The sequence below is a fragment of the Xenopus laevis genome, chromosome 3S (assembly GCF_017654675.1).
Source record: "Xenopus laevis strain J_2021 chromosome 3S, Xenopus_laevis_v10.1, whole genome shotgun sequence".
Lineage (NCBI taxonomy): Eukaryota > Metazoa > Chordata > Amphibia > Anura > Pipidae > Xenopus > Xenopus laevis.
In genome coordinates, this window is record NC_054376.1 from 31,842,533 (window position 1) to 31,869,987 (window position 27,455).

Below are 27,455 nucleotides of genomic sequence, written 5' to 3' on the forward strand. Positions count from 1 at the left end.
ACAGCTTTTGGGACTCATCCCATATGTCTTTCTGGCCTTCATAAAAACAAGAGCTTAAACCTTGCTGTGTCTGAAGGAGGTTAACGGTAATTTATAGACCCAAATTGCTCTTGAGCTCTTTAATAAAATCAGATTTGCTTGTCTTGATATTAAGTACAAGTAGAACAGAATGCAGTTCATTGTCGCTGACTTGACCGAGAGGCCAAACATCAGGAGCAGGAGAAATCTGAATGAATGGAGAGAACCACTAAAAAAACCTTGGATAAATAGTCTCAGTAAGGCTGATTATAAATATGTACTTTAGCAGAGTTGGATTTCATAGGCATGTGCCTTTAAAATCTAAGGGAGCGGTGGCTTTATTTAAGAGGAAATCCTCCAGAGACTTCTTTATGCCTTGAGCATCAAAATGTCAAGACCAATTATGGATGAGTGGAAACAGTGGATTTGTGCAGATCTCATTGCATTGCATCTATGTAATAAATTAGACATTAAAATACAGCAATCATTTTATGAAAGCACAAGAAGAAACTATAATTCATGGACAGGGAAGAGTAGCGTTGGAGAGCATAAATACTTTGAAACTTCAGCAAACTGAAAATATATTTGTTTCCTGGCAGTAATAAGATCAAGGTTTCACATACTAATACTTCATATTGCATATCTATACTGTACATATTTATAGCACTTGCCTAGGGCACAAAGGACCAGGTTGGCATAAAATCAAACCCGTTATTGAACTGCCAGTAAAATGACTAATTCACACATTAAATACAGAATCTAATCTCCCCTGCTTTGTGGGCAGAAGAACAGTTAGTAACAGCCTGAAGGGAACAATGAAATGCCAGGATGGAAATGCTTACACTGTCAAAGCTAAGAATTCAAATATCTACGGACAGAAAAAGATTCCACCACAATCTGACTTACATTTGCTTTTTGCCCAGGTCTACAAACCTATAATGACCTACAAGAAATGTTTCTTTATTCAAATTGCACTAAATGCTGTTACTTGATTTGCTATGGGATACTAGAACCTTGTACCATTTTGTCTCTATTTGACAAAGTGATTTAGGGTAGGCGTTTAAAGGAACAGTAACACCAAACTAGAAAGTGAAGTTTGAGACATGTTAGTTTGAAAAAACATGCTAATTTATTGAATGAATTGTTGGCTCTGCTCACTTGAACCATAGTCCCCCATTGGCCAACTGTGAAAAGTTTGGGGAGACTGGCATGAAACATGTGGGAATGGCAGCAGTTTACATTTTCCCATTACAATCAATGAGATAACTCTGATTGGCTGTTGGTGGCTCCATCCAATTTTTCAAACCTAAAACTGCAGTCCCCTAGTGACCAACTGTGAACTGTGAAGGGAACCCTGGTATTAATGGCAGCAGGTTCAATTCCCCCATTGAAAGTTTATGGGTGAAATCTGATTGGCTGTAGGTAGCTCTGTCCACATTGGGGCAAATTTTACCTTTTGATTCAAGTCCACCCCATGACTTTTAGACATCCAACCAATATCACCTCTTAGCACTTACTGGACTCTGCAGTATCATGCTCACTCTCTTCTTCTGCTCCATAACATTAACATCTTGCCTAAGATCCGCCGCCATGTTTCGGACACGCAGATATTCTGGGTCGTCTTCAGTGTATCGGTCAAAATATTTCTGCTCCTGGGACGGTGGAGAGGACACAGCCTCCGGGGTGGTCTCACTGCTCATCTTTCAAGGTCACTATGTTCTCCACCTTATGTTGACTCCTGAAAGTCAAGAATCATATTCAGTGTGTTAGGGGGACACCAGCACCATCGCAACACCACTCAGCAACAAACATATTCAAGATCAGCCTAATTATGTAATACATAAATAAAAATAAATATAAATACATTTACACTACATAAATAGAACATGCACTAGAGGGGTCATTGGTGACCATTGGTTTTTGGTTATTTCTCCAAAAATAAACTAGATATAAAAATAACATAATGGAACAATGGAAGGAGATCATGAAAAGAAAATGGTGTACTTTGTGGTTCTATGGCCAGTTATAGAGTGCGTGTTTAATATGCCTGATGGAGCACTGGTGCCCCGTATTGTGACCTTATGCAAAATTTAATTTCCCCATCTGCTTTACCATCCTCACCAGGGTCGGACTGGGCGCTCCCTGATCGGCTGGCCCCCCCAAAAAACAATATGTGGCTCGTCGGTGCTCATGCATGCGGGGGGCCAGTCGACCCCGATCTTCACTATAATTAAGCATATTCCAAAACAGGTTTGGTACCTGTTATCCAGAATGCTGGGGACCTGGGGTGTTTCAGATAACGGATCTTTCCGAAATTTGGATCTTCATACCTTAAGTCTACTAGAAAATCATGTAAACAATTAAATAAACCCAATAGGCTGGTTTTGCTTCCAATGAGGATTAATTATATCTTAGGTTGGATCAACTACAAGGTACTGTTTTATTATTACAAAGAATTTTTTTTAAATTTGGATAAATTGAAATCTATGGGAGACAGCCTTTTCTGTAATTCAGAGCTTTTTAGATAACGGGTTTATGGATAACGGATTCCACACCTGTACTTATTAAACTGGACCACCCTGTGTGGGGTATGAACAACGATTCTCAATTTGTTCATGATCACTTACAGTAAATGGGCAGAACTTGCATCACCCTTTTTTATTATTATTTTATTAACAGAAATATGAATAGTTTGCCATAGCTTGTCTGTGGCCTAGCAGGATTATGCAGTAGCTTTTCCACTGAGGTATACATGCAGCATAAGGGCCCCTCTATTCATTAACCACCAAAGTAACATGCTTTGTATCAAGACTATAAGGCACCACTCTGTCTATATGGTAATGGTTTTCATCAGGTCAGTTTCTCCCTTTGTTATCCAACCATTTGTCAGCCCCCCCCCCTCCTTAACTCATAACAAGGTTACAGATATAGGAAAATATTGATTTATCAGTCACTCAGTTATTGTTTCAAAAACATCTAGGACATCACATACATTTTCACTGTAAATATGTTTGGTATTGACAAGGAGGGAGTCACTGTCCGTAATGTGTCACAAGAATCATTACAGAAATGTCCAATATGCTCAGATCTACAGTAGCTTGCTTTTATTTGGAACAGCATCATACAGAATGGGGCAAATTTACTAAAGGGCGAAGTGCCCGTCACTAGCAAAAATGTGCCAAAAAGACAATCCAGAGGGACATTGGCAATTTACTAAAAGGCGTAGAGGACAATTCCCTAGCAAAAGAGTTCATCACTAACAAAGTTTTGCACCCTTTTCGGCAGGCAAATTTTTGCTCAGACGAACCAGGGTTGGACTGGACCAGTGGGACACTAGGAAAAAACTCTTTTGGGCCTCACTCCCTGCATTGCCACTGCTTACTTCCCTCCCTGACCCCGGCCACGTCACGCAGCAAAAGGTAGATGTGAGGGGGGGAGGTGCGGTTTTGCGGCTGGGATGGGGGGAGAGGGGGGGAGGTGACTGGGGGGCCTGCTCAGTAACGTAACTACCATCTTCCGGGCCCGGGATTGGTTAAATAGGATATGAAGTAACATGCATATGGCTGTTGTACAGCAAAGCTCTGCACATTTGTTGTAGTTCTGGTATCCCTGAAGTATACAGTCAGCCAGGCCCAGATTTGTGGCAAGGCCAAAAAGCCACGGACCTAGGTGAGCAAAATATTAGGTGCGGCATGACGCTCCGGCTGCTTCCTCTGGAGCACTGGTTGCACTGGTACAATATGCTGTGTGGATTAGAAAAAACTTGCCATTTCAACCTGAGCATCTGGGAGCTTTTTTTCCCCATATATCGGAGTAATGATGCTCTGTGTATCATCACTTGGCTAAAGTAGCCTGGTGAATTATTTAGTTTCTGTCAAATGCCCTGCGTGTTGATCATACCTGTAATTCTGCATCTAAATGAAGTTGCAATCTGTGCATTTTCCAGAGCCAGAGTCAACCAAGGTCATTTTATGGGTAGAAAGGAAAGGCCTTTTGCCTGAGCCTACACATTATCATATCATATAACAACCTCTAGAAATAACCATTTAATATCAGGGAGGTTCATCCTGGAGCCCTTAAGCTTTTTTTTACTGAAGCCAAGGTTTGGCTCAAAATGGGGAGAATGTAGAGGGTGGCATAGGTACAGCCCTGAGGCATTAAAGGTACAGTTACACCAAACAATGAAAGTGCCTTAAAGTAATGGCCATATAATGTACTTGTGCCCTGCACTTGTAAAACTGGTCTGTGATTCAGAATCTGTACTATAGTTTATATAACCAAGCTGCTGTTTAGCTATTGGGGCAGCCATTCAAAGCTGAAAAAGGAGAAAAGGCACAGGATACACAGCAGATAACAGATAAACTCTGTAGTATACAATGGGATTCTTCAGAACCTATGTTATCTACTATGTGTCCTGTGCTTGAATGGCTGCCCCCATGGCTACACAGCAGTTTGTTTATACAAACTACCGTTGTGTTTCTGAAGCAAACACATCAGTTTTGCCAGTGCAGGGCACAAGTACATTATATTGTTTTTCTTTTACAACATCAGTAAAACAAAAACCATAGAGGACTGCTCCAATTTACCACGGTGCCCTTGTCCAGGCGCTCAGTCCTCAATGTCCCCACTGTATCCACATAATAAACTCAGTGATTGGACGGCACTTCCGTAAAAAAAAGGCATTATTGTAGCAGACTGCTGGTATTTCTTTTACAACACTTTCATGTTTTGGTGTTACTGTCCCTTTAAGTACAGAGCGACACTGTGAACTATCCCACTGGATTGACAGAACTGACCAAGCAATTCTGCTGCCCTTATCACTCTGCAGCTTGTGTCCTTATATTTAAAAGTATCCTACCAATACCCAAATTGCTTCGACCTCTCTTTATTAGCCAGTGGTTCCCAACCAGTAGCTCGCGAGCAACATGTTGCTCCCCAACCCCTTGGACGTTGCTCTTTGTGGTCTCAAAGCAGGTGCTTATTTTTAAATTCCAGGCTTGGAGGCAAGTTTTAGTTGCATAAAAAAACAGATGTACTGCCAAACAGAACCTCCTCTGTGCTTGCAATACACATAGGGGCTATCAAAAAGCCAATCACAGCCCTTATTTGGCACCCGCAGGAACGTTTTTCATACTTGCTTTGTTCCCCAACTCTTTTTACATCTGAATGTTGCTCACAGGTAAAAAAGGTTGGGGACTCCTGCTCTAAGTCCTCCATTTCTCTGAGTCAGTCAATGTGAATCGAAGGAGTGGCTTGGTATGTTCTGTAAGAATCAGAGGGGCTCATTTAATAACATCACCAGTGTTATTAAATGACTAATTCTTACAGAATATACCAAGCCACTTATTCTAAGTTGCATTATACCAACCAATCATATTTGTTTTTACTGACTTGTATGCACTATTCTGATCCAAACTCCTTGTTTATTGGTTGCTCTGAGGTTTTTCCACTGGTGCAACTTAATACAAATGTAAGTAATTGGGTCTCTAGTGTCCATTTGTTTTATATACAATTATGTTTAGAATTATAGCAGTCCGACATCATTAACCTGATCAATCACTGGTTTTGGTAATAATTATATTTCTACATGGCAAATAATTTACTAGTAGGTGTAGTAGAGTAATAGAAAAGCAACAGACCCAACAGTCATGACATGCATGCTGCTGATTCTATGTAACTGAATCATTAATTGAGGATTGTTCCAAATAATAGCAGATTTGAGTTAAATTAGTCCCGCAAAGTCCCATTGTTAAAGAAAAAAAGACGTGCTGAAGAGGTTACAATTTGCCAAAGAACACATTGACTGGTGCATTGAATGGTGCAACATTTTGTGGACTGATGAAAGCAAGATTGTTCTTTGTTGTTTTTTTTGGGTCTAGGGGTCGCAGACATTTTCTTAGATGACCTCCAAACACTGAATTCAAGCCACAGTATATTGTGAAGCCAGTGAAGCATGGTAGCACAAGCATCATGATATGGGGATGTTTCTCATACTATGTTGGGCCTATTATCACATACCAGGGATCATGGATCAGTTTCACTACATCAAAATACTTGAAGAGGTCATGTTGCCTTATGCCGAAGAGGAATTCCATTGAAAAGGGGTTTACAACAAGACGACTCCAAACACACCAGTAAACCAGCAACATCTTAATTCCAGACCAACAAGATTGACATTATAGAGTGACCAGCCCAATCCCTGGACCTTAATCCAATAGAAAACTTGTGGGGTGACATCAAAAATGTTGTTTCTGAGGCAAAAGCAAGAAATGCAGAAGAATTGTGGAATGTAAGAGGTGCCAGAAGTTGGTGGACTCCATGCATCACAGATGTGCAGCAGTTCTCAGAAACACTGATTATACAACTAAATATAAGGATTTTGAGCTTTTATTTTTTAAACACACTGCTGTTATTCTGAACACAACTGTATATACTGTGTGTGTGTGTTATTCAGTGGATTTTGGCTATTAAGTGTGTATCTACATCCGTTTGCTGTGCATGCACCTCGGCCTGTGCTGTGTCTCATTACATGAGCCTGTCAGTGTGTGTGGGTGGGTGTGCAGAGCAGTAGATAAGATAGTTGCTCCATCAGTACTGCTGTATCCTTGTGCTAAACATACAATGACCCAAAATGACAGCAGCTTTATATTTTGTTGATGTATTGCTCCATGAAAACATGGCAGAGAATCCAGTGGAAGGTTCTCTCTTGATAAATATGGATTATTTGCTTGACAGCAGCAGTGTCCTAGTTTTGCCTTGATAAATACAACCTCGGAACTGGGCGATGATCTGCATTGTGATACGCGCCAACCACAATCCGCCTGCTTCATCGCTCTTATGGCTCATTATGAGGCCTCAGGTGCTTCTAACAAATAATACAGGTCACCTACAAGCACCTAAACAGAACCAGGACAGTGGTGGGTTAGCTAAAATGTGCTGAATCCATGGACTGTCACTGTACAGACCTAGTAGGTCCAAACATAAGTCCATGGGCAGCTTCAGAGTTCTATAAATCCGTTGCCCATATAATATGTTCTGTCACCATAATAATTCTCACATATTATACATGTTTATTTAGATCTGCATACCTCCCAACATTTTGGAAATAAAACGTGCACAGCGTGGCAACATTTTTTTAACCATGCCCATTTTTGTGGCCACCGCCCTAGTTACCATGTTCATTTTATAAAATTTGGCAAGTTATGAAAGTTGAACATATTTCTGTGTATTTTCAGTTGTTACAGTTTTACAAATCAAGGTGAATTGCCTTTTAAAGGACCAATAACATCAAATTTTTTTAAAAAAAATATTCGTTAATATACAATGAGAAAAAACACAAAGACAAATTAAACTTTGAAATTGCTAAGTCTTTATTAAGAAATAACTTAACGAAACTCCGCTCCTCTTAAGAAAAGGCGACAGGGCGACGATTCATTGTGTGGTGCTCGATTTCTCCTCCCTGACTATCTCTTATAAGGAAGGCAGGGAGTAGAAATCGAGCGCCTCATGATGGATTGCCAGATCGCTTTTCTAAAGAGGAGCGCAAGCGGAGTTTCAGTAAGTTATTTCTTAATAAAGACAGCGATTTCAAAGTTTAATTTGTCTTTGTGTTTTTTTTTTTGTTGTATACTAACAATTTTTTTTTTTAAAAAAAAATTGATGTTGCTGGTCCTTTAAGCTGTGAGTCTAACTTCTCCCAAGGGACCTGTTATCTTATATTGTTACAATTACTTATTTGCTTATCTCAAAATTGTTACAAACGTATCTTATCTGCAGCTGTGGCTGTTCTGGGCTCTCTGCCAAAAGCCAATTAAGTTAGAAACATTGTTTCTTTTTCTGGCTTTTCAGTGCAGAGAAAATCAGCACTTTCCAGTACAAACAAAGGACTGCGGGTTGAGCTGTCAAAAGAGGGACTGTCCCTCTGAAAACGGGAGATTTGCGAGGTATGATCATCCGCCTTTAACTTGCCATTTTTTCATAATGTGCAAACGATAGGCATTGAATATATGCCACTGAAGCAGTTAAACACATCAAATTGCAGTTCCCTCTATTACCCTCCTCCTCTTCTACAGAACTGCAGCATCCCCGGGGTTGCTAGGATACATTGACAGGAGCGGGGATAGTCATGCAGCAAGCTAACTGCCACCCGCTCTCTTGCTCTAAACAAACACATGTGTTACAAGGGCGCAGGCAGCTGCTGCCAGCCAGAAACCCCTTCATCAATTACTGGCAACCCAAGGTGAGTTAATGTCCTGAATCAAGAGTCTCAGTTGTTATAAAGACGTGTCATAGCAACAGCACAGCATTCACTGTATGTGGAGGTTCAGCATGATTAAGTTAAGAGCAGAAATTGACCGTACAAATACAGAGCAAAAAATGGGTAAAATGTAGAATTTTTTATATCTGAAGCAGAACAAAATAATTAATGGCCCCAGTGCTAGATTAGCCTATAAATAACTCTGAATTGTTTGAACATTAAAAAGCAGAACAGATAACTCCGGATAGCTCTAATGCCACCCAGTTACACCCACTTTCAGCCTGTAACACAAACCGTTATCTGTCAGAAAGCTGCCGCCAGGGGCGTAACTATAGAGGAAGCAGACCCTGCGGCTGCAGGGGGGCCCAGAAGGTATAGGGGCCCCACGAGGCTCTAATTCATATACAAATTCAATACAACTTGGTAAAACAGGTCAATCTCTAGACATTTTTGGGGCCTATAAAATTATTTGCTGTGGGGCCCAGTGATATTTAGTTACACCACTGGCTGCCGCCATTCTTAGGCCCAAGGGTGTCCTAAAATTGCTGACCCAAGTGCCACTGCACTGACTACACTGAACATAGTTCCATCTCTGAATGAGCTGAAATATTCATTTCTCAATTAATATATAGAGCAATTCTTTTATGGGCCTCGTGTACAAAGAGTGGGTGCTAATCATGGGTGCTAATTTACTTCCGAATGTAATAGCTTTAATATTCAACACTCCTTTGTGCCCGGAACAGTACCACTTGCAATCAGGGGTGATCCTGGTAATTTTGCCGCCTGAGGCAACCTTCCTTTTGCTGCCCCCACCTCTCTCCAAGGCACTCACCTCTTCAGTGCCTGAGAGGGTCGGGGGCAGTCCACATTGCACCGGAGGGGTCGGGGGTGGTCCACGTCGCTAGTACAGAGAACGCAATTGCACTCTCTGCACTAGAAGAGCCGAATTTCTGGGTTGAAAAGCGGAAATTTGGCTCTTAGTTACCAGGAGAGCCATTTTTGCTGCCCCTGGTAAACAGGGGGGGCGCTGCCGTCTGAGGCGAGTGCCTCAACTCGCCTCATTGGTGGAGCGCCCCTGCTTGCAATGGGCACAAGCAAACCTTGCAATGTACCAGGTATCAGGATTTGTATACTTATTTTTTTTTTTTTTGCACCAAATCCACCATGCGAATATGAAGACCAGTGTGACAGAATGAATCAATACAGTGTGACAGAATGCCCATAACATGCTCGCTTGAGGCAAACAATGATGAGGGTGCTACTTATACATGATATACAAATGGAGCAAAAATTGTGTGTGCCTAGTGGAAGTGGAAATTATGCAATGGGTGTAATGATGTATTAATTCTGGGAAAAGAAACATGACAATCTGCACCAGTTTTTGCACCCTATGTACTTATAAATAGTGCCTTATAACTCTTTAGTCTACTGCTATGCCTCCCTGACCTGAGCTTGCAAACTGGTGTGGTGGCGTAACTTGAAATCAAAGGGCCCCCCAAAGCAATTTTATTATTTTAGGGCTCCTCAAAACTGATAAGAAGATGATCTGTTTTGCACAAATGTACTGAATTTGTTCATTAGTCAGAACCCATTAGCTGAATGACATACATGAGGGATGTGGTCCACTAACACAGTGGTACCCGTGAGCCACATTCAAATGTAAAAAGATTTGCGGAGCAACACAAGCATGGGTTGCCAAATAAGGGCTGTGATTGGATATTTGGTAGCCCCTATGTGGGGCTGGCACTCTACAGAAGGCTCTACTTGGCACTATACGTCGTTTTTATAAAACCAAAACTTGCTTCCAAGCCTGGAATGCAAAAATAAGCACCTGCTTTGAGGCCACTGGGAGCAACATCCAAGGGGGTTGGAGAGAAACATATTGCTCATGAGCTACTGGTTGAGGATCACTGCACTAACAGTTGTACTGCCTCGCCAGTTATCTTCCAGACAGCTTTTGGAAGCTGGGAGTTGTAGTTTAAGGAAAGCTGGAGCCAAGCCTTACATAGATACAGAAATGATGTCATGACTTTTACACAAAATAATATTTTTGTACTTTGATATATGTGGCCCCTCAAGGAGCCCTTCTGAAACCCCAGAGTAAACCCTCTCTGTCCTTCACAAAAACTGTCCCAGCAGCACATAGTTACTCACTGAGTATATCCCAACAGCATCAGGCAAGAGGCAAACATCTCAGACTTCAGGGATCTTCTGCTCTTGGCAACTGGCTCTGGGCTTGGGTGACTGTCCCATGTGAGGCCACCATGCACTGTCCCTACTGTCTGGAATTGCTGACAACATCTCCCACGTGCCCTTCTCCTCCTCCTGCTGCTGCTGTTGCTACAGATCTGTCTCATGATCTAGTGAGAGGGGGGACAGATATCTGCTTCCAGGAGATAAACTCACTGCCTACTCCACCCACTGCTCTGCCTAAAAAATAAACCTAATAGCTACCAGTGACAAACTCAGTGAGGGAGGGAAACGTGACACATGTTAACTATTTAACAAAAGTATTTTTTTGTTTCCATGGATCCCCAGTATCAGGGAAAATACTTTACAAAGTTAATTTACTTAAATAGTTAATAACTTCTAATGACCAAGTGGGACAAGAAGAAGTTTTTAATAAATGATAGAATAGCAGAATACGGCAGTTACTGCTATTTTGTGTTTTTATACGGTAATTGGATCTTTATATTTTCCTATAGGGGGTACATGATTCTCTCTATAATATGTTCAAATGTTCCTTTCCATATATACCTAAAGGGGCTGCTCACCTTCCAAACACTTTTTTCAGCTCAGTTGTTTTCAAAAAGTTCACCATCAGCAAAGACTTTTTTCAATTGTTTTCCAACTTTTATTTTTTACTGTTTTTCCAAAATTTAAAGTTTAAAATGTAATGTTTGTGTCTCTAGTGTCTCAGTCTGGCAGCTCAGTGACCCAGGAACGTATTCTGAACGATTATAATTTGCTACATTTAGTTGCTACATTTAGTTGCTACATTTCTCAGCAGTATCTGTGGAATATTAGCAACTATTGTATCAATTCTAACAGCTGCCTTTAATGAAGCTCAGGAATTCTGCGCAGCAGGGGCAAAAATAACAAATGTCTCAACTAAATGTATCAATTTAGAACAGTTAAAGAGTCTCGACCCTCCCATAGCTGCTTTAGTAAATTTTAAAATTAGACTTTACACTTCAATATTAGAAAAACGGTCACATATAGAAAATAGGAAGTGATTGGAAAAAGTCTTCATTTCTGGTGAACAATCTGAAAAAAGTGTTTGAAGGAGCACTACCCCTTAAATAACATTCACTGGAAGTGTTATACAGTATACAGGTTATGGGATCTATGGTTTGGAAACCTGTTATCCAGAAAACTCTGAATTAGGGAAAACCCATTGTAACACCGGCATCGCGCCAGCGCATAAACGCTGGAGCGCGTCAACTTAGGCGCTGGCACATAAACACCGGTGCATGTCAAAATGGACGTTCCCACCAAAACACTTAGGAGCTATGACCTCTAATTTGGGTGCCTGGCTTCCTATTGGTCCCTGATCTGTCTGTCTTCCTCAGCCTGCTCCTGATTGGTTCCTGTCCCCTTAAATACCTTCCTCTTTCTCCTCACATTGCCCAAGCTGGCTTCTGTTTCCACAGTTCCTGCTCAAGCCCCGTTTGCCTGCTTTCCTGTTTATTCGACCCTTGGCCTGTTAATTCAACCTTGTACCTTCACTGCCCGGACCGACCACTGCTTGAACTTGACGACGCTTTTGCCTTATCCCTTTGTACTTCGCTTCTCTGCTTCCTGAAACCGACCACTGCCTGTAATTGACTACGCCTTTGCATGATCCCTGGATACTTCGCTTTTGGCTAACGCGCTTGGCTCCTTTGCTGACTCTGCCGCAGAAAGTCCGGGGCCCCAAAAGGGCGTTGGTGAAGACCGGAGCCGTAGAGGAATTCCAGTTGCCATCTGTCCGCCTAGGACCAGCTGTCCTCCTCCGGGATCCCAGGTAACAGATCGTTACACCAATCTACTATAGACTTCATTTTATCTAAATAATCCAAATTATAAAAAATTATTTCCCTTTTCTCTGTAATAATAAAACAGTACATTGTACTTCATCCAAACAAAGGTATAATACAAAAGTAAAAAGAAAAGTTTATTACGACGTTTCGGCTCTGATACTAGAGCCTTCCTCAGGTGAGGAAGGCTCTAGTATCAGAGCCGAAACGTTGTAATAAACTTTTCTTCTTTTTTTCATCTATACAAGTCCTGTGTGTGCAGTTTTTGAAACACTCTTATTTATTTATATATATATATATATATATATATATATATATATATATATATATATAAGGAAGGGCGATGTTTAGTTTGCTCCTCTCTCCGTGTGGTGCCTTGGGTGTCTGCAAATACCCCAAGGCAGCGGTCCCCAACCACCGGGCCACGGCCCAGAAGGACACGGACACGGACACTCCTGCACTGGGCTGCCGAGCCCAGTGCACAAAAACGAGGCGCACTGAATTGGACGCTGGAGTGTCCAAACTTTCTGCCGACCCCCACCACCCCCATACCCCACCCTCGTCCCCCGCCAACCTCACCCGACCCCGCCGACCCCATCCCCAACCCTAGCAAAAAAATTTTTTTTTGCACCAGTCCCTGGTCCAAAAAAGGTTGGGGACCCCTGCCCCAAGTGATAGTTCAGTGCATAAATATGACTAGTCTTTGTGCCAGGAAAAATTCAGCTTGTATTCCAGTATCCCACTGATATCAGAAAAGCTGGCAAATACAGTTCAGCAAGAGGGTTGCAGGTTATAAACCCATGAATTATATAATGCCCCGGTCTCATCCATAATATTCAAGAGCTTCTCTTCAACAGTCCCCCTTCATAGTTACCCCGTGTGCAGGCACCTAGGGGTTAATACATTCTTTAATATGCTACCAAAAATCATCACATAAGAGGGAATTACAAGGATGTTGTTATTATTATAATGGATTGTAAAATACTAATCCATAGCGATGGTAGAGGGGGGGAATCATTATGCATTACATTGAAGGCACAAGCGTGTTCTTCAGAGTGAGACAGTAGCCAAGCAACATGAAACAAATGTAGGGCTATGTTAATAAAAAAGGGCATAGTCCATATGGAATGGGGTAGGCTGGGGGGGGGGTATGGAACAGGGTCCCCCCCCTCTGGAGCTGGGGCTTCTCCATTCTGTTCTGTTACAAATCTGATCTGGGGCCAACTTTAGCTCTGTCCGGCTTTAGATGTTAGAGCAGACTCCAATTCCATACTTGTACTACTGCCAATCTCTATCCTGACTGTACAATAACTAAAGGGCCTTCTCACTGTATGGCATGATTTGCTAGTGGCACCTGGGCAAAAATCCGTACAGATTTTTTCCTTTTATTTATCAATACATTTTCCCAGGAAATGTGGTGTTGGGGGAAAAAACTCTTTAAAATTGTGCAAAAATCCGAATACCGTGACCTTTTAGATTTGTCGCCGAAAACTGCGCCTGTTTCAAATTTGATGCTCAAAAACCATGAAATCTTCGGATTATTGCACAAAACTCAGTGCAGATAAGGATTTCTTCTGGACTTCTCATAGTAACTAGGGATGCACCGAATCCAGGATTCGGTTCGGGATTCGGCCCTTTTTAGCAGGATTCGGATTCGGCCGAATCCTTCTCCCTGGCCGAACCGAATCCGAATCCTAATTTACATATGCAAATTAGTGGTGGGGAGGGAAATCACGTGACTTTTTGTCCCAAAAACAAGGAAGTAAAAAAAAATATCCCCTTCCCACCCCTAATTTGCATATGCAAATTAGGGTTAGGTTTCGGTTCGGTATTCGGCCGAATCTTTCACAAAGGATTCGGGGGTTCCGCCGAATCCAAAATAGTGGATTCGGTGCATCCCTAATAGTAACATAGTAACATACATAGTTACATAGTAAGTTAGGTTGAAAAAAGACACACGTCCATCAAGTTCAACCTTTTAACATTTTTTTAATCTGCCTAACTGCTAGTTGATCCAGAGGAAGGCAAAATAACCCATCTGAAACCTCTCCAATTTGAATCAGAGGGGGGAAAAATTCCTTCCTGACTCCAAAATGACAACCAGACTAGTCCCTGGATGATGGATCAACTTGGACTATGAGCTATCTCCCATAACCCTGTATTCCCTCACTTGCTAAAAAGCTATCCAACCCCTTCTTAAAGCTATCTAATGTATCAGCCTGTACAACTGATTTAGAGAGAGAATTCCACATCTTCACAGCTCTCACTGTAAAAAACCCTTCCAAATATTTAGGCGGAACCTCTTTTTTTCTTATTGACTTCTGCATGAACTTGGCAGGTCTGAGTTGGAGTACATTTTTATTTAGACTTTTATAACCTCCAGGGCTCTAGTTTTTTTTCCATGGAAAATTGTGTTTTTCCTCTTTAAAAGGCCAATTCAGACTTTAAAATATAACCCCATAGTGTTTTAAGCTGCCCATACATAGGCAGGTATTGCCTGTCATTCTGAACTGGCAGTTTATTGGCATGGATACATAGCACCTCTCAACAATATTCAGTGAACTAAAAATTCTAAAATCAGGTATTCGTCTTTGCAAAACATGCAGATTTTATTGGGCAGCCAGGCAGCCATTCATGGGCATGATTTGGAATGACAATGCTTGTCTGTTGTAATTTTAATCACTGCAACCCCATCCTACCACCTATTCTACCACCACTCAGGTGCTAATGGGTCAATACTTGGGGATTTCTGACCCTGCAAATTTAGTAGAATGGGACCCCATTACACATGTTTTCCCTGTTAACATGCATGGGCAGTTTTACTTTCTATAAGGAAGGTTTACATTCTGTAGGTGTGTACAGTGCTATGAATGATGTTCCACCAAAACCAGTGTCTATTAAACAACTTATTTACATCATATCCTCTGCATGTTAACTGGCCCCATAGTCTCTACATGAAGCAACACAGTGGGGCTCATTTAACAACACTGGGCAAAATTGCCCATGGGCAGTAACCCATAGCAACCAATCAGTGCTTGGCTTTTTTCAGGCAGCTGCAGGTAGTACAATGAATGCAACAATCTGATTGGTTGCTATGGGTACCTGCCCATGGGCAAATTTGCCCAGTGTTGATAAATGACCCCCACTGGGGCTCATGTATAAACACTGGGCAAATTTGCACATGGGCAGTAACTGATAGCAGCCAATCAGTGATTGACTTTCTTTCCAGTCAGCTGCAGTTTCAGTCGTAAAAGCCAAAACGTGATTGGTTTCCATGGGTTACTGCCCAGTGTCTGTAAACATAACATAGGTGCTGTCTTGCACATGTGCAGTTACCCAGAGAAACCAATCAGCAATCAGTATTTGGGTTGCTATCTTTTCTGGAAAAAAAAGCATATTAAGTGAATAGCTTTCATCTAGATAGCGATGTGTCAGCTGACAAGCAAAGCATTAAATCAATGCAAGGATGCCAGATGCCAAGCTTATTGAGCAGATCCAGGTTCATACAAGGTAAGCTTTTATTAAACCTTAAAAATGACTTCCTGTAAATGTATCAGATGCTCAGCATTGGGTCATTTAGTAACAAGTGTTGCCAAGTATCTGGCCTTGCCAAGTATCTGGTGTTGACTCTCTACGGCGGGGCTTTCCCTTTTTATCAGTTGACTTAAATAAAGCAACTTTGGGGGCCTAAGAATTGGTTTAGAATTAACTATGCACCTTTATTTTTATGACTATTGTTGTCTGTTGTATTGGGGCATTCCACATTACTAAAGGATATCATGGAGACCCAACCTGAACAGCACGAGGACCCAAACTATAGGTTAGGAACCACTACTTTAAAGGATAAGTATTAAAGGAGTTGGGCTTTCATGTGTCTTTGTGGGCAAATAGATAATCTCCTAAAATGGCATATTGTTCTCAGTTATATTGGGATGTGACCACACCAGTATTTTGGAAGAACTAAATAGATTGCTTTAAACAGCAATAAATTCAGATACTGCCTATACTCCATGATTCTTTAATGCTATGATTTGGAAATTGGATGTATTGCAGTGCTAAACAGAAGGCAGGATCCATTTTACCTTCTCATCAAGAGCAGCCAACAATCAAACTGTTCCCACTTACCACTAGCCTAAAAGTTCATATTACTATACAATAAGCTTGGAGGGTCAGGATGAAAACATATAGTAAAAAAGCCAAACTTTTAGTATAATAGAGAAGTACTCAAATCCCTTTGCATTTTGAAGATTAAATATGTGTGACCCACTTTATGGGTTTAGAGTTCAGCTCACATTGGAAAAATGCATAAAAAAATCTTGATTTTGCATGTGTAATATCTTGTTATATAAAAGTCCATTTAGCATTGCGATTTGGGAAGAAAGTCTATTTGCTTTCCTACATATTCTTGGAAATTTAGCATGAAGGTTAAAGAGAGTGGGGCTTGGGGATTAGGAAGTATTTGCTGTTCTATATATATTATTGGAATTATGGGGCTCAATGGCTGATACTGCAATATTGTCATATTATTATTATTAAGATGTATTTATATAGCACCAACATATAAAATATGTAACATATAAAATATATAAAACACTGCTATGAGTTAAGATGGCCATAGATGTAAAGATTTTTAAAAGATCCGATCTTCATCGTGAGACCACGATTTTCTCGGAACGATCGTATGAATTGTCCATCAACTAAAAAGACCAATTTGCCAGGAAAACAAAGGGGAGCTGCCTACTTGGCCCTGCAAACATAGATAAATTGCACTGGGACTGACAAAGATTTTTTAACCTGGCCGATCAATTTCCTGACAGATGTCGGGCGAAAAATCGCAAAATGTACGAATCGTTCGAATCCCACTAACTTCACGATAATTTCGAAGGATTGGACGGACTTCCCTAAAATCGGTCGTTCGGCAAGAAGAATCTTTGCATCTATGGGGAGCTTTAAGGGCGGCTCCTTGAAAGTGTTGACCTTCAAGGTTGGGCTTGACCCAAATAAAAGTCCACCAAATGCTGGTATAGACTGAGAATGAATCTGGAGAGCTGTCCAGAGTGCTGAAACACTACAGAAGGCACTTCTTTAACCAGTGTTTACCTTCTTGCTACCAAAACACATTTATTCACTGGTACCAGCACAAACAAGTTACAAATAGAATTGCATCAGCACAATGTTGTGTGTGCCTTAAATAGCATTCTGTTGATGATATGTTATACACATGATATGATATGTTATACCCATTACAGTTGGACAAAAAGCTTCTTTTCCACTAGGCAAACGACACAAGAAACTTAAACGTTTTATTTAAGGTAGTATTGAATTTGAGGGATCCATGTGCCTTTTAGTTATTCTGCCTTGATGCCATTGTTGTCATGACTATAATCTAGCTGTGGCAAAAAAATAGAAATTGTCTCATGTTAAAGGCACTCTTCACCTATAAAATAAATCTTAGGACAGATTTATCAAAGGTCGAATTTCAAATTTATGTGAATCGTTTTTTTAACACTTTAATAAATTTGGATATACTCATAACTCGAATGGGAGGTTATTTAAGAAAAAATTAGAACGTCTAATATTCGATTAAATAGTCCCGACCTGAAAATTAGAATAGAATTTGATTCAAATTTGAATCGAGTTTTCCTCCGAAAAAAACTTGACCGTCAGGAAGGCAATAACGGACTTCTGCCATTGACTTTTAAATTAACTCGGCAGGTTTTAGGGGGTGAATATTCAAATTAGAACTGATTCCATGGTCCAGGTGATAAATCTCACATTCAAATTTAAATTCTATTTGGGGGGATTAAAATTTGAATGGGTGAATTTTGACAGCAAAAAAAATCCGAAATTAGAATTCAAATTTACTATTCGACCCTTAAAGGGGACCCGTCACCCAAAAAAATTATCCCAAATCCTATTTTATCATGTTAGTCAAATGAACTTTAAATACACTGTATAAATTATTTGAATCTTGTTTCCTTCAGTCTGGGAATTCATAATTATAGCAAGCAGAAAGGAGCCATTTGTGGACCGTTTTATTAAGGCAAGTCTTGCATCATCTCAGAATCTTGTTTGTGCATCAGAATGGGGGACCCGATGTCCATCCCCATGCGCTAGTTACACAATTAGATGGTTATGAGAATGGGGGAATGTGGGAAGAGCAGTGACATCTAGGAAGTGCTGAATGGAAAGTGCCTAACACATAGAGGAGGGGCACTCAAAATTTGATCGACAGCTGAGATTTTTAAATGAGTTAACAACAGCTATGAATGGTTTAATAAAAAAAAAAGAATTTGGATTTCGTGTTTAATTTAAAAGGACTTTGATTATACAGCTTTTTATGTCTGGATGACAGGTCCACTTTAATAAATCTGCCCCTTAGTGTTCTGCAGAGACAATCTGAAATTAGTCTTCACTTTTTATTATTTGCCATTTTTGGATTGTTTCATTTTTGTGCAGTAGCTCTCCAGCTTGGAATTTCAGCAGCTATGTCAAACATAGTGTCCGATTTAACCTATCAAGAATATGAATAGAGAAGCTCCTAAATAGAACAGTAAGTAATACAAAGTAATAACTACAATAAAACTGTAGCTTCACAGAGAAATAGTGTTTTGGGTGCAGGGGCCTGTGCCATGCATTTGAAAGTTGAAAAGAGTCAGAAGAGAAATTCAAATATTTAAAAAAAATAATACAGATGACCAACTGAAAAGTTGCTTAGAACTTGCCATTCCGTAACATAATAAGTTAACCAAGATTTTGCAATTGCTGTCCAACTGGAGGATCATGGGCTCAGGCAAAGGCAAATGTTATGGCTCTGCCTTATGGGCTTGATAGAGAGCTTTCTATAATATCTATAATATGACTTCAAATGTCTTCTTTCAGATTATGGGCCTATACCATAGAAAAAGTTGGGAAGCACTGGTTTAGTGTAAATTGGGCATTTCAGAGAGCCAAGGTGCTCAGGCTGAGAAGAGAAGACCTCTGTTTCAGAGTGGAGTCTGCTGTGTTTGCCCTAGACAGTTTTTCTCATGGTTTGCAATAGGAAGTAATGACTGGTGATTTTGTTGAGCACCATGGCCCCAAGTGCTGTAGAACTTAGCCTTAGGGGCTATTGCTATTGTCACGGTCGGCACCCTAAACCAGAACTAGTGCCAAGCTCCCTTGGCTCGGCTTCACCAGTAGTGTGACCATCTTTGGCTTCGGGAGGAGCCCTCAGCTTACTCAGATGCCACCTGGACTTTTCGAGGGGAGCAAGGTGAGGAGTTCTGGCTGGCAAAGGGGCACGACAGTTGTTAAAGTCAGTTAAGGCCGAAGATCGCGGTACAATAGGATAAGGCAGATTCGTGGTCAGACTGGCTGGGTCAAGGCAGGCAGAAAGCTGGGATCGTCAGGAAGCAAAGGGTCAAAACCAGGTAATCAATCAGATGGGTTGAGGCAGAATCGGAGTCAAATAACAGGCAGAGGTCAAACCAGAACGTCAAACAGGAGGGTTAAGCAGAATCAAGGTAAACAGAATCAGGTTCAAGCAGAATAGCAACAGCTAACAGCACCAGGAAACAAATCCTATCACGGGCACTGAAAACAAGCAAGAGTCCCCTTTAATACCGTTTGAATTTCGCGCCACTGCGCGCTGACGTCATCACGTCAGCGCGCATGCGCACAAAATCCAAGAAGAGGTGCGCGCACCCTAGACCGGCGCTACCAGAACAGATAGACGCGGCGGGCGTCCCTGCCATCCCCCCACTATACCACCAGGGTAAGATTTCCTTACAGCTATGCTCTGTTTTCAGTAGACTAAGGGGGGGGATGTAATTAAATTTGCAAAGAGAACAACAATTTGCACTAATAAGAATATAAATCTGCATCTCGCAATGTAATATTGTTCCTTAAACTGTTATTGCATTGCGAATTCTAATTGCTCAATTGCGAATTTTAATTGCGCACTCTTAAGAAGTGTTTGAAGGTGTCATAAACTTTTGGAGCAAACATAACGACTTTTTCAGTAAGAAGTTTTTTTACATTGACTGCGCATTGGTGCAAATTATAAAATTCGCAAACGGTCTTCCACTGTTGGAAGTGGTCGCTAAACAGTTTCAGGATTCGCAAAAACTATATTAAATTAGCGCAAAGGCATAACTTTTCCCATTGCGAATAGTTTTTCCGTTATCGACTTTTATTACGTTCCCCCGATAGAGTCAAACTAGGCCAACAGGGCACCGGCCGGCGAAATCCTAGTGAACCCCAGGGCACCTTGTAGAAAACAATAAAACCAATATTAGAATTAGCAGACACTAACTTCTTTGCGTGACATGTGCATTGGAATTTGTATAATAATAGTACTGCTTTGCACACAGATTATATCAAAATAATATGTGGAGTTCATTCTGAAATATAGTGATTCATAGGACTATGGTGTTAATGTATTCATTAGAACAGTCATTACTTGTATTTATATTCAGCGATAAATGTATAGCAATCTGCATTCATTAATGTAGGTTGAATTCGGGAGAGGCTGACTAATCCAGAAATAACACTGAAGGAGGAAGAAAGCTAGAGGATATCAGTGAATGCTCCTTCTAATAACATTCCTGGTTGGACACGGACAGGGGATGTCCAAAAGGAAATACACATTGCACTAGCAATAAAAAAGGTTACAGATCAATGACACCATCGCTGCAACAAGAAGCAGAATGCTGGGGAGATGCAGCAGGTTTGTGTTCATGTGGCTGCGTAGGAGGAAAACAGAGGAGCAAACTTAAAATAGGCAAGTGAGTCAGACTGACTGCTGATATCTTAGCTTTTAGAAGCGGCCCTTTTCCTTGTTCCGCCAGGAGTACCTGGAATCAAAGGACAGCATTCTTAACAGACAAAGATAAATGAACTACTTTATGACAAGGGCCAATTTACTAGTCATTCCAGCTATGAGCAATAACCACCTACTAAGCAGGGCACACAAGCAGCAGCTGAAATGCTCACAGTATGTGCTATTAAAGGGGAACTAGCACGAAAAGGTAATATAAGCTTCAGCATACCGAAATAAGAATCTTTCTAAATATAATCAATTGAATATTCTGTATAGTTTCTGAAATAATTACGTTTATCTTCACTATTCCTCTCTCGGCATCTGTCTTTCTTCATTCTCTCTTCATGCAGGAGTTGGATGTCAGATATTCATTGACAGTTGGATTCAATATATCTTATAGGGGGGCTCCTTTTGCCTAGAAGATGTATTAGAGCTCACTCTATTTAAAATCACCAGACATCATGTCTCTCTACATGCAGAATTTGTGCAGATATTTTGTTAGATTTTGTTTGTGCTGTTATCAGTTATTTGAGTGAGCTCTAATACATCTGAAAGGAGCCCACCTATAAGATATATTGGATCTAACTGTCAATGACTATGACTAAACAATAGAGGAAAGGAGCAGGAGCGCTCTAACCCCCTGCCATATATTTAGTTTATTGGACAATCTTTCCTTTAGTGGTCAATATTATAGGTTGAAAACCCACTCACCGCAGTTATAGTTTGGTTCGGGTGGGCTTGCCCCGAACCCTGAGCATAGGGGAGACATCAAGACTTGAAACCGGCAAATTGGCACGCACTCAGCAGGACTCCAGGCAGCGGTAAAATCACTTCACTTTATTACACAAACTTTAATCGTCCTAACGCGTTTCGTGTGTTAACACACGAAATCATAGGCATCCTAGGCACGAAACGCGCTAGGACGCTTAATGTTTGTATAATAAAGTGAAGTGATTTTACTGCTGCATGGAGTCCTGCTGAGTGCGTGCCTATTTGCCGGTTTCAAGTCTCAATGACTATGACACCCAACTGCTGCATGAAGAATGAAGAGAAACAGATGCTGAGAGAGGAATAGTGAAGATGAACTTGATTATTTCAGAAATGATACAGAATATTTAATTGATTGTATTTAGAAAGTTTTTTATTTCAGTATGATTTTCATTTTCACAATAGTTACCCTCTAAACTCTCATCTATGTACTAAATCAACTAGAGCGATCACTACACCTCCTGACAGAGATACACATCACAGATGAGTTCATTTCAACAGTGGGGGAGTTCCCAAATTTATTTAATGCTGTACATTAAACACATGACATTTCAGCCGAAAGGACTTTATCGAGAGCAAAAAACAAACCTCCCATCTACACTGCCATTGTATTTGAAAAAAGTAGACTACAATTATATATGCCTTTCATTCCCTCTGAAATACCTGTGCATGGGAATGGGCAGCAACAAGGGCAGCAGCTTTTTGGGGCACATTTCCAAGAGCGGATCCAGGCATATTTTGCCCAGGGCTACTCTGCATTTCAATGCCACAAAATGAGTACTGTAAACCACTGTATATGACATATCACGTTCTGTGTTTAGCTGCAAGGCAGATAATGGCAGCCTTTATGGCCAACTGCCTACAGGTGTGAGTAGCCAAAGTAGCTAGTAATCTTTCTGTCCAGCTGCTGCAGATGAACAAGCACATCAGTATGTCTGTATACAGGATTTCCTTTTTCCAGATCCAGTGAATTTGGAATTTATTACAGCAACACTGTGAAAAATGGGTCCAAGACCAAGGCCAGACTTATTGCATTAAAATTTTTGTACTGTATGTGCCCTGCAATGCTCCAGGCTGGTGCTGACATTATACACTCTAGAGCAGTGATCCCCAACCAGTAGCTCATGAGCAATATGTTGCTCTCCAACCCCTTGGATCAGTGATCCCCAACCAGTAACTCGTGAGCAACATGTTGCTCACCAGCCTCTTGGATGTTGCTCCCAGTGGCCTCAAAGCAGGAGCTTATTTTTGAATTCCAGTCTTGGAGACATAAATACCAAGTGTGCTGCCAAACAGAGCCTCCTGTAGGATGACAGTCCACATAGTGGCTGTCAAATAGCAAATCACAACCCTAGGGATTTTTTCATGTTTGTGTTGCTCCCCAACTCTTTTTACATTTGAATATGGCTCACGAGTTAAGGTGGCCATACACGGGCCAATAAAAGCTGCCGACAGACCGAGTCGGCAGCTTATTGGCCCGTGTATGGGGGCCCCCGACAGGCTTCCCTGATCGAGATCTGGCCGAAAGTCGATCGATCTCAATCAGATGGGACTAAAAATCCCGTCGGATCGTGGCCGCATTTGTTCGTTGATGCGGTCCCGCGATCCGACCGCCCGTCCGCATTCGCTAGGATCCGATCATTGGGCCCTAGGGCCCACGATCGGATCAGCCTGATATTGCCCACCTCGAGGTGGGCATATCGGAGGTAGATCCGCTCGTTTGGCGACATCGCCAAACGAGCGGATCTCTCCATGTATGGCCACCTTAAGAAAGGTTGGGGATCCCTGTTGGATGTTGCTCTCACTGGACTCAAAGCAGGTGCTGATATTTTTAATTCCAGGCTTGGAGGCAAGTTTTGGTTTTATAAAACCCAGGTGCCCTGCAAACAGAGCCTCAATGTAGGCTGACAATCCACACAGGGGCTACCAAATGGCCAATCACAGCACTTACTTGGCACCCCAAGAACATTTTTCATGCTAGTGTTGCTCCCCAACTCCTTTTTCTTCTGAATGTTGCTCATGGGTTCAAAAGGTTGGGGATCCCTGCTGTAGAGAATACAGTAGTATCATTGCTAAATGTCAGGCACACTTTCCTTAATAGATGTGGCCATAAAATGATCTTTGCTTGCTGCAAATGTTACATGTAGAAGCTAAAGAGGCTGCACCTCCAAATAAAATAATGTATTGGCAGATCCCCTGGTGTAAAATGACCCTTGACAGTAGATCAGTAGTGATGCCACAATGGGTTCTAAACCTCTATTCCCCCGAACCATCAGGTTGCCAATTAAGTTGCAGTCCCAACCTAAACATTAATTGCACTAATTATGTGTCATTTTGGCCACAAAGTATATGTATGGCCATTTTTCCTATACACTGGCATCCTACCACTATGATTGGTCACGGGCACAGTGATGTGCCTAAGCTTTTCCAATGTTTTCTCTCTGAATGTGTACATTGACAAATGAATCTGGCTCAATCCAGCGGCGCAGCTAGAATGCCAGTTGCCATTTGGCTTGGGTGCACCTTTTCACATGCTAAGCTAAATGCCATGCAGTGACGCAGCAACAGGATAAAAGAGAAAAAAAACTGAAGAGTAAGCAGCATGAAGATATAGCTGCTCTTATAATTCCATTCACTAAAGAATAATAAAGAAACCAAACATTAGCAGGCACATAAACTTCCCTGTAAATAAATTGATTATAGAAATAAACAAAGAAATGAACTTAATCACAGGCTTGGTGCACATTGAAAGCATGAAACGCGATTCAGGGCCATTACGGAAATAAAGCTTTCTTTAAAATTCTTTCTACTTACTAGTGGTTGTTTGAGTGCCCACAGTGACCCTGTATCAGTGCTCAGCATGAATTCAGTGCAGGATTTGTTTTTTTTTTGGGAGGTCACTGATTAATGCATAATGCTCAATTTAGTATCTCATCTTAACACTTTTTCATTAGCAAAATCTGTAATTTACTTACATTACAAGCTGATGCACCATCCTACATCACTGCCCTGCACATAACTAGTGAGGAGTTGGTTCCATGCTTACTCACATAAAGATGAATCCACAGACAGCAAAGGGCCCTCATGGTATATGAGACTGCAAGCCTGCACTACTCGGGAGTGCATAATGCTATTTATTATCCACAATGCAATTAGATACATTATTCTCAATTACAGAAGAAAATGCAAATAGATTTAGATGTGTCTCCTACATGAGCTGCTGCTGAACATTCTATGGGTGGAACAACAAAACAGAAGCATTGTAAGCTTTAGTAATATTCTACCACCCTGTATTTGCCCACCGGCATCTAGGGTTTCCACCTGGCCGGTATTTTACTGGCCTGGCCGGTAAAAATGATGGCTGATCCCAATGTTATTAATAGGGGAAAAATAAAAATATATAGGAAGGCCGGGATTTTTTTCCAGAAAAGGTGGCAACCCTACCAGCATCTCATAACAAAAAACAACTAGTTCCTATGAATTAACCTTGAAAATGCTGAGAACATGCTCCAGCAATTAACAGAGACCGTCCAAGAGCAAGGCCATGTCTCTACAACACTGGGCGTACAAAGCTTCAAGTGCTGGTCAAGGGAGTGGCAGCGAAATTTTCTGGATGTTCACTGTATTTGTAAGCCATCAAAAAAGCTTCAATCAAACTCGGTCTGACTGAATGTATGGAATGTATCTCTTTTAGTCAAACACTAGAAATGTGATCGGGGAATTGGCTGTCAAGGTTAGCTGCAAAGTAGGCAGCACCCAGACAAAAATCAAAGCAGCAAAGTACTGTATGTCTATAAAACAAGTAGCCGACTAAAAGGCACCTAACATTGCAGTCTGCTGTGATTCCAACACAGTTGGGATAATGTCTTTAGCCTTTCAGTTACATAGTCTGAGCTTATCTGGCTAACTTTCTAATGGATCTTTATGCCCAGTTGGTTCCCTGGGTGGCCGGAGAACGCCCAGAAAGCAAACGGCACTGTTGTCCGAAGTCTTATGCATTTCTTACACCATTAATTGTGTTGTAGAATGTTTCCTAGTGGTTCTACTCGTAGTAACAATTACATACCCATGTGAAGCCACCATCTCTCCTATTGCTGGCCTGACACCCACGGATGTAATGGAAGCATTTACAATATATGGATCAGTGAAGTAAACCGGTCACTCCCTTCAATAGGCTTTGGGTTGGATTTGATTAACTCTGCTGAAATGTCACTAGACAGGCTCGCTCAGCTGCTGGTACAGACCAACTACATTTCTTTGGGATATTTACCTGATATGAATATGGTGATAACAGGAGCAGTTTGCATACAAACCACTTGCCCCTTTTACAGGGTTTTATCGTAGAAATCCCGTAGTTTCTGTACAGAAAGAGAGAGAGAGATCTGCTTCACGCCCACAGTACACTGAATGAATTAATTTAATGCTGCTGCATAGCTACACCCTAGTGCCTAGTGAAAGGCAAACAGGGCGACAGCTGCCAATATTTATATATATAATGCAGCGGACAGGGTGTGTTGCACAAAGACACCCATATCCACCCTGGCTATAAAAAGGGGCAAATGTTGATATAAAGCATTTTTGCCCTCCTGTGGTCATTGGGAGAACTGCAAAAAAGGTCAGCAGAATTCTGTATCCATCCAGTATGTTCACAATCACACCTCCCAGGATATATTTTATATATTATATATCAATACGCACATGCAAGAATGACACAGCACAGGTTAAAGCTAAATGCCTTTTTGCAAATAAATACAAAAAAATAAATAACCCTGCACCACAGCATTCAAATTAAATCAGGAATGGCTACAAGCCAGAACATGCAAGCAAAATGTCTGTTCATTACAGAACCCAGCAATAGATCCATGCTCTATACCTTCCCTGTGTCAGGAGCCATGCAGCAGGGCAACCAGAATTACCTTTAATTTGCAGCCATGGAAATGTTATCTGGTCCAGGTTGGAAAGCCCATGTTATCTCCCGGATTATAGTCACGGAGCAGTAGCCCAGCCTCTAGCTCTCAGTGCTGCTGGCAAACAAAAGCCCGTGACAGTGATATGCCTCGGACCACCCCCTACCACACCCACCTATCTGCCAGTATCCCTGGGATTCTCTCTGTGCACTGCAATCACAATAGAACCTGAATGGATGCTGCATGCTGCTCCTGCTAGATACAGTCTGAAATAACTTGATACTAACATGCTGCGTTACAGTATACACCACCATAATTCCACAAGCTTGGGCTTGGGAAAGGTTAAACAATGAATAAATCGACCGACCCACTAAATGGGCTTTATTTATATAAGAGCAGGAGGAATCCCTGTCTAGCATCCATGTATCCTGATAATGCTTAGCCCCATGGCTGAACACACTGGGGCTCATTTATAAACTTCCCGCAGGGCAGATTGGTTAGCACATTGAATACATTTGCCCTGCGCATGGTTATATTTATAAAGCTGGATACGAGTGTGCAAACAGAATTGTGAATTTTTTTTTCACAATGCAAATGCCCATAAGAGCTTTTTAAAGGGCATGTAAAGGCAAAAAAATGAAATCCCATTTTTAGTTTCTTTAATGAAAAAGAAACCTATATCC

At 41.3% G+C, this 27,455-nt stretch overlaps 1 protein-coding gene across 5 annotated transcripts in view; it reads right to left on the bottom strand.

The window, feature by feature from the left end:
• add2.S (adducin 2 S homeolog) overlaps positions 1–26,903 on the bottom strand; it is a 50,167-nt gene extending 23,264 nt beyond the window's left edge. For 2 of the 5 annotated variants that reach the window (XM_041588171.1, XM_041588172.1), the window contains exons 1-2: positions 10,430–10,621; positions 1,536–1,756 (exon numbers count right to left, since the gene is read on the bottom strand). In XM_041588171.1, coding sequence (XP_041444105.1) covers positions 1,536–1,718 — 183 coding nt within the window. In that variant the 5' untranslated portion in view covers positions 1,719–1,756; positions 10,430–10,621. Of the gene's footprint in view, positions 1–1,535; positions 1,757–10,429; positions 10,622–25,931; positions 25,952–26,781 lie in introns of those variants that run through there. The other 3 variants (XM_018255186.2, XM_018255189.2, XM_018255187.2) reach the window with 3 other exon arrangements.
• Between the last annotated feature and the right edge of the window lie 552 nt (positions 26,904–27,455).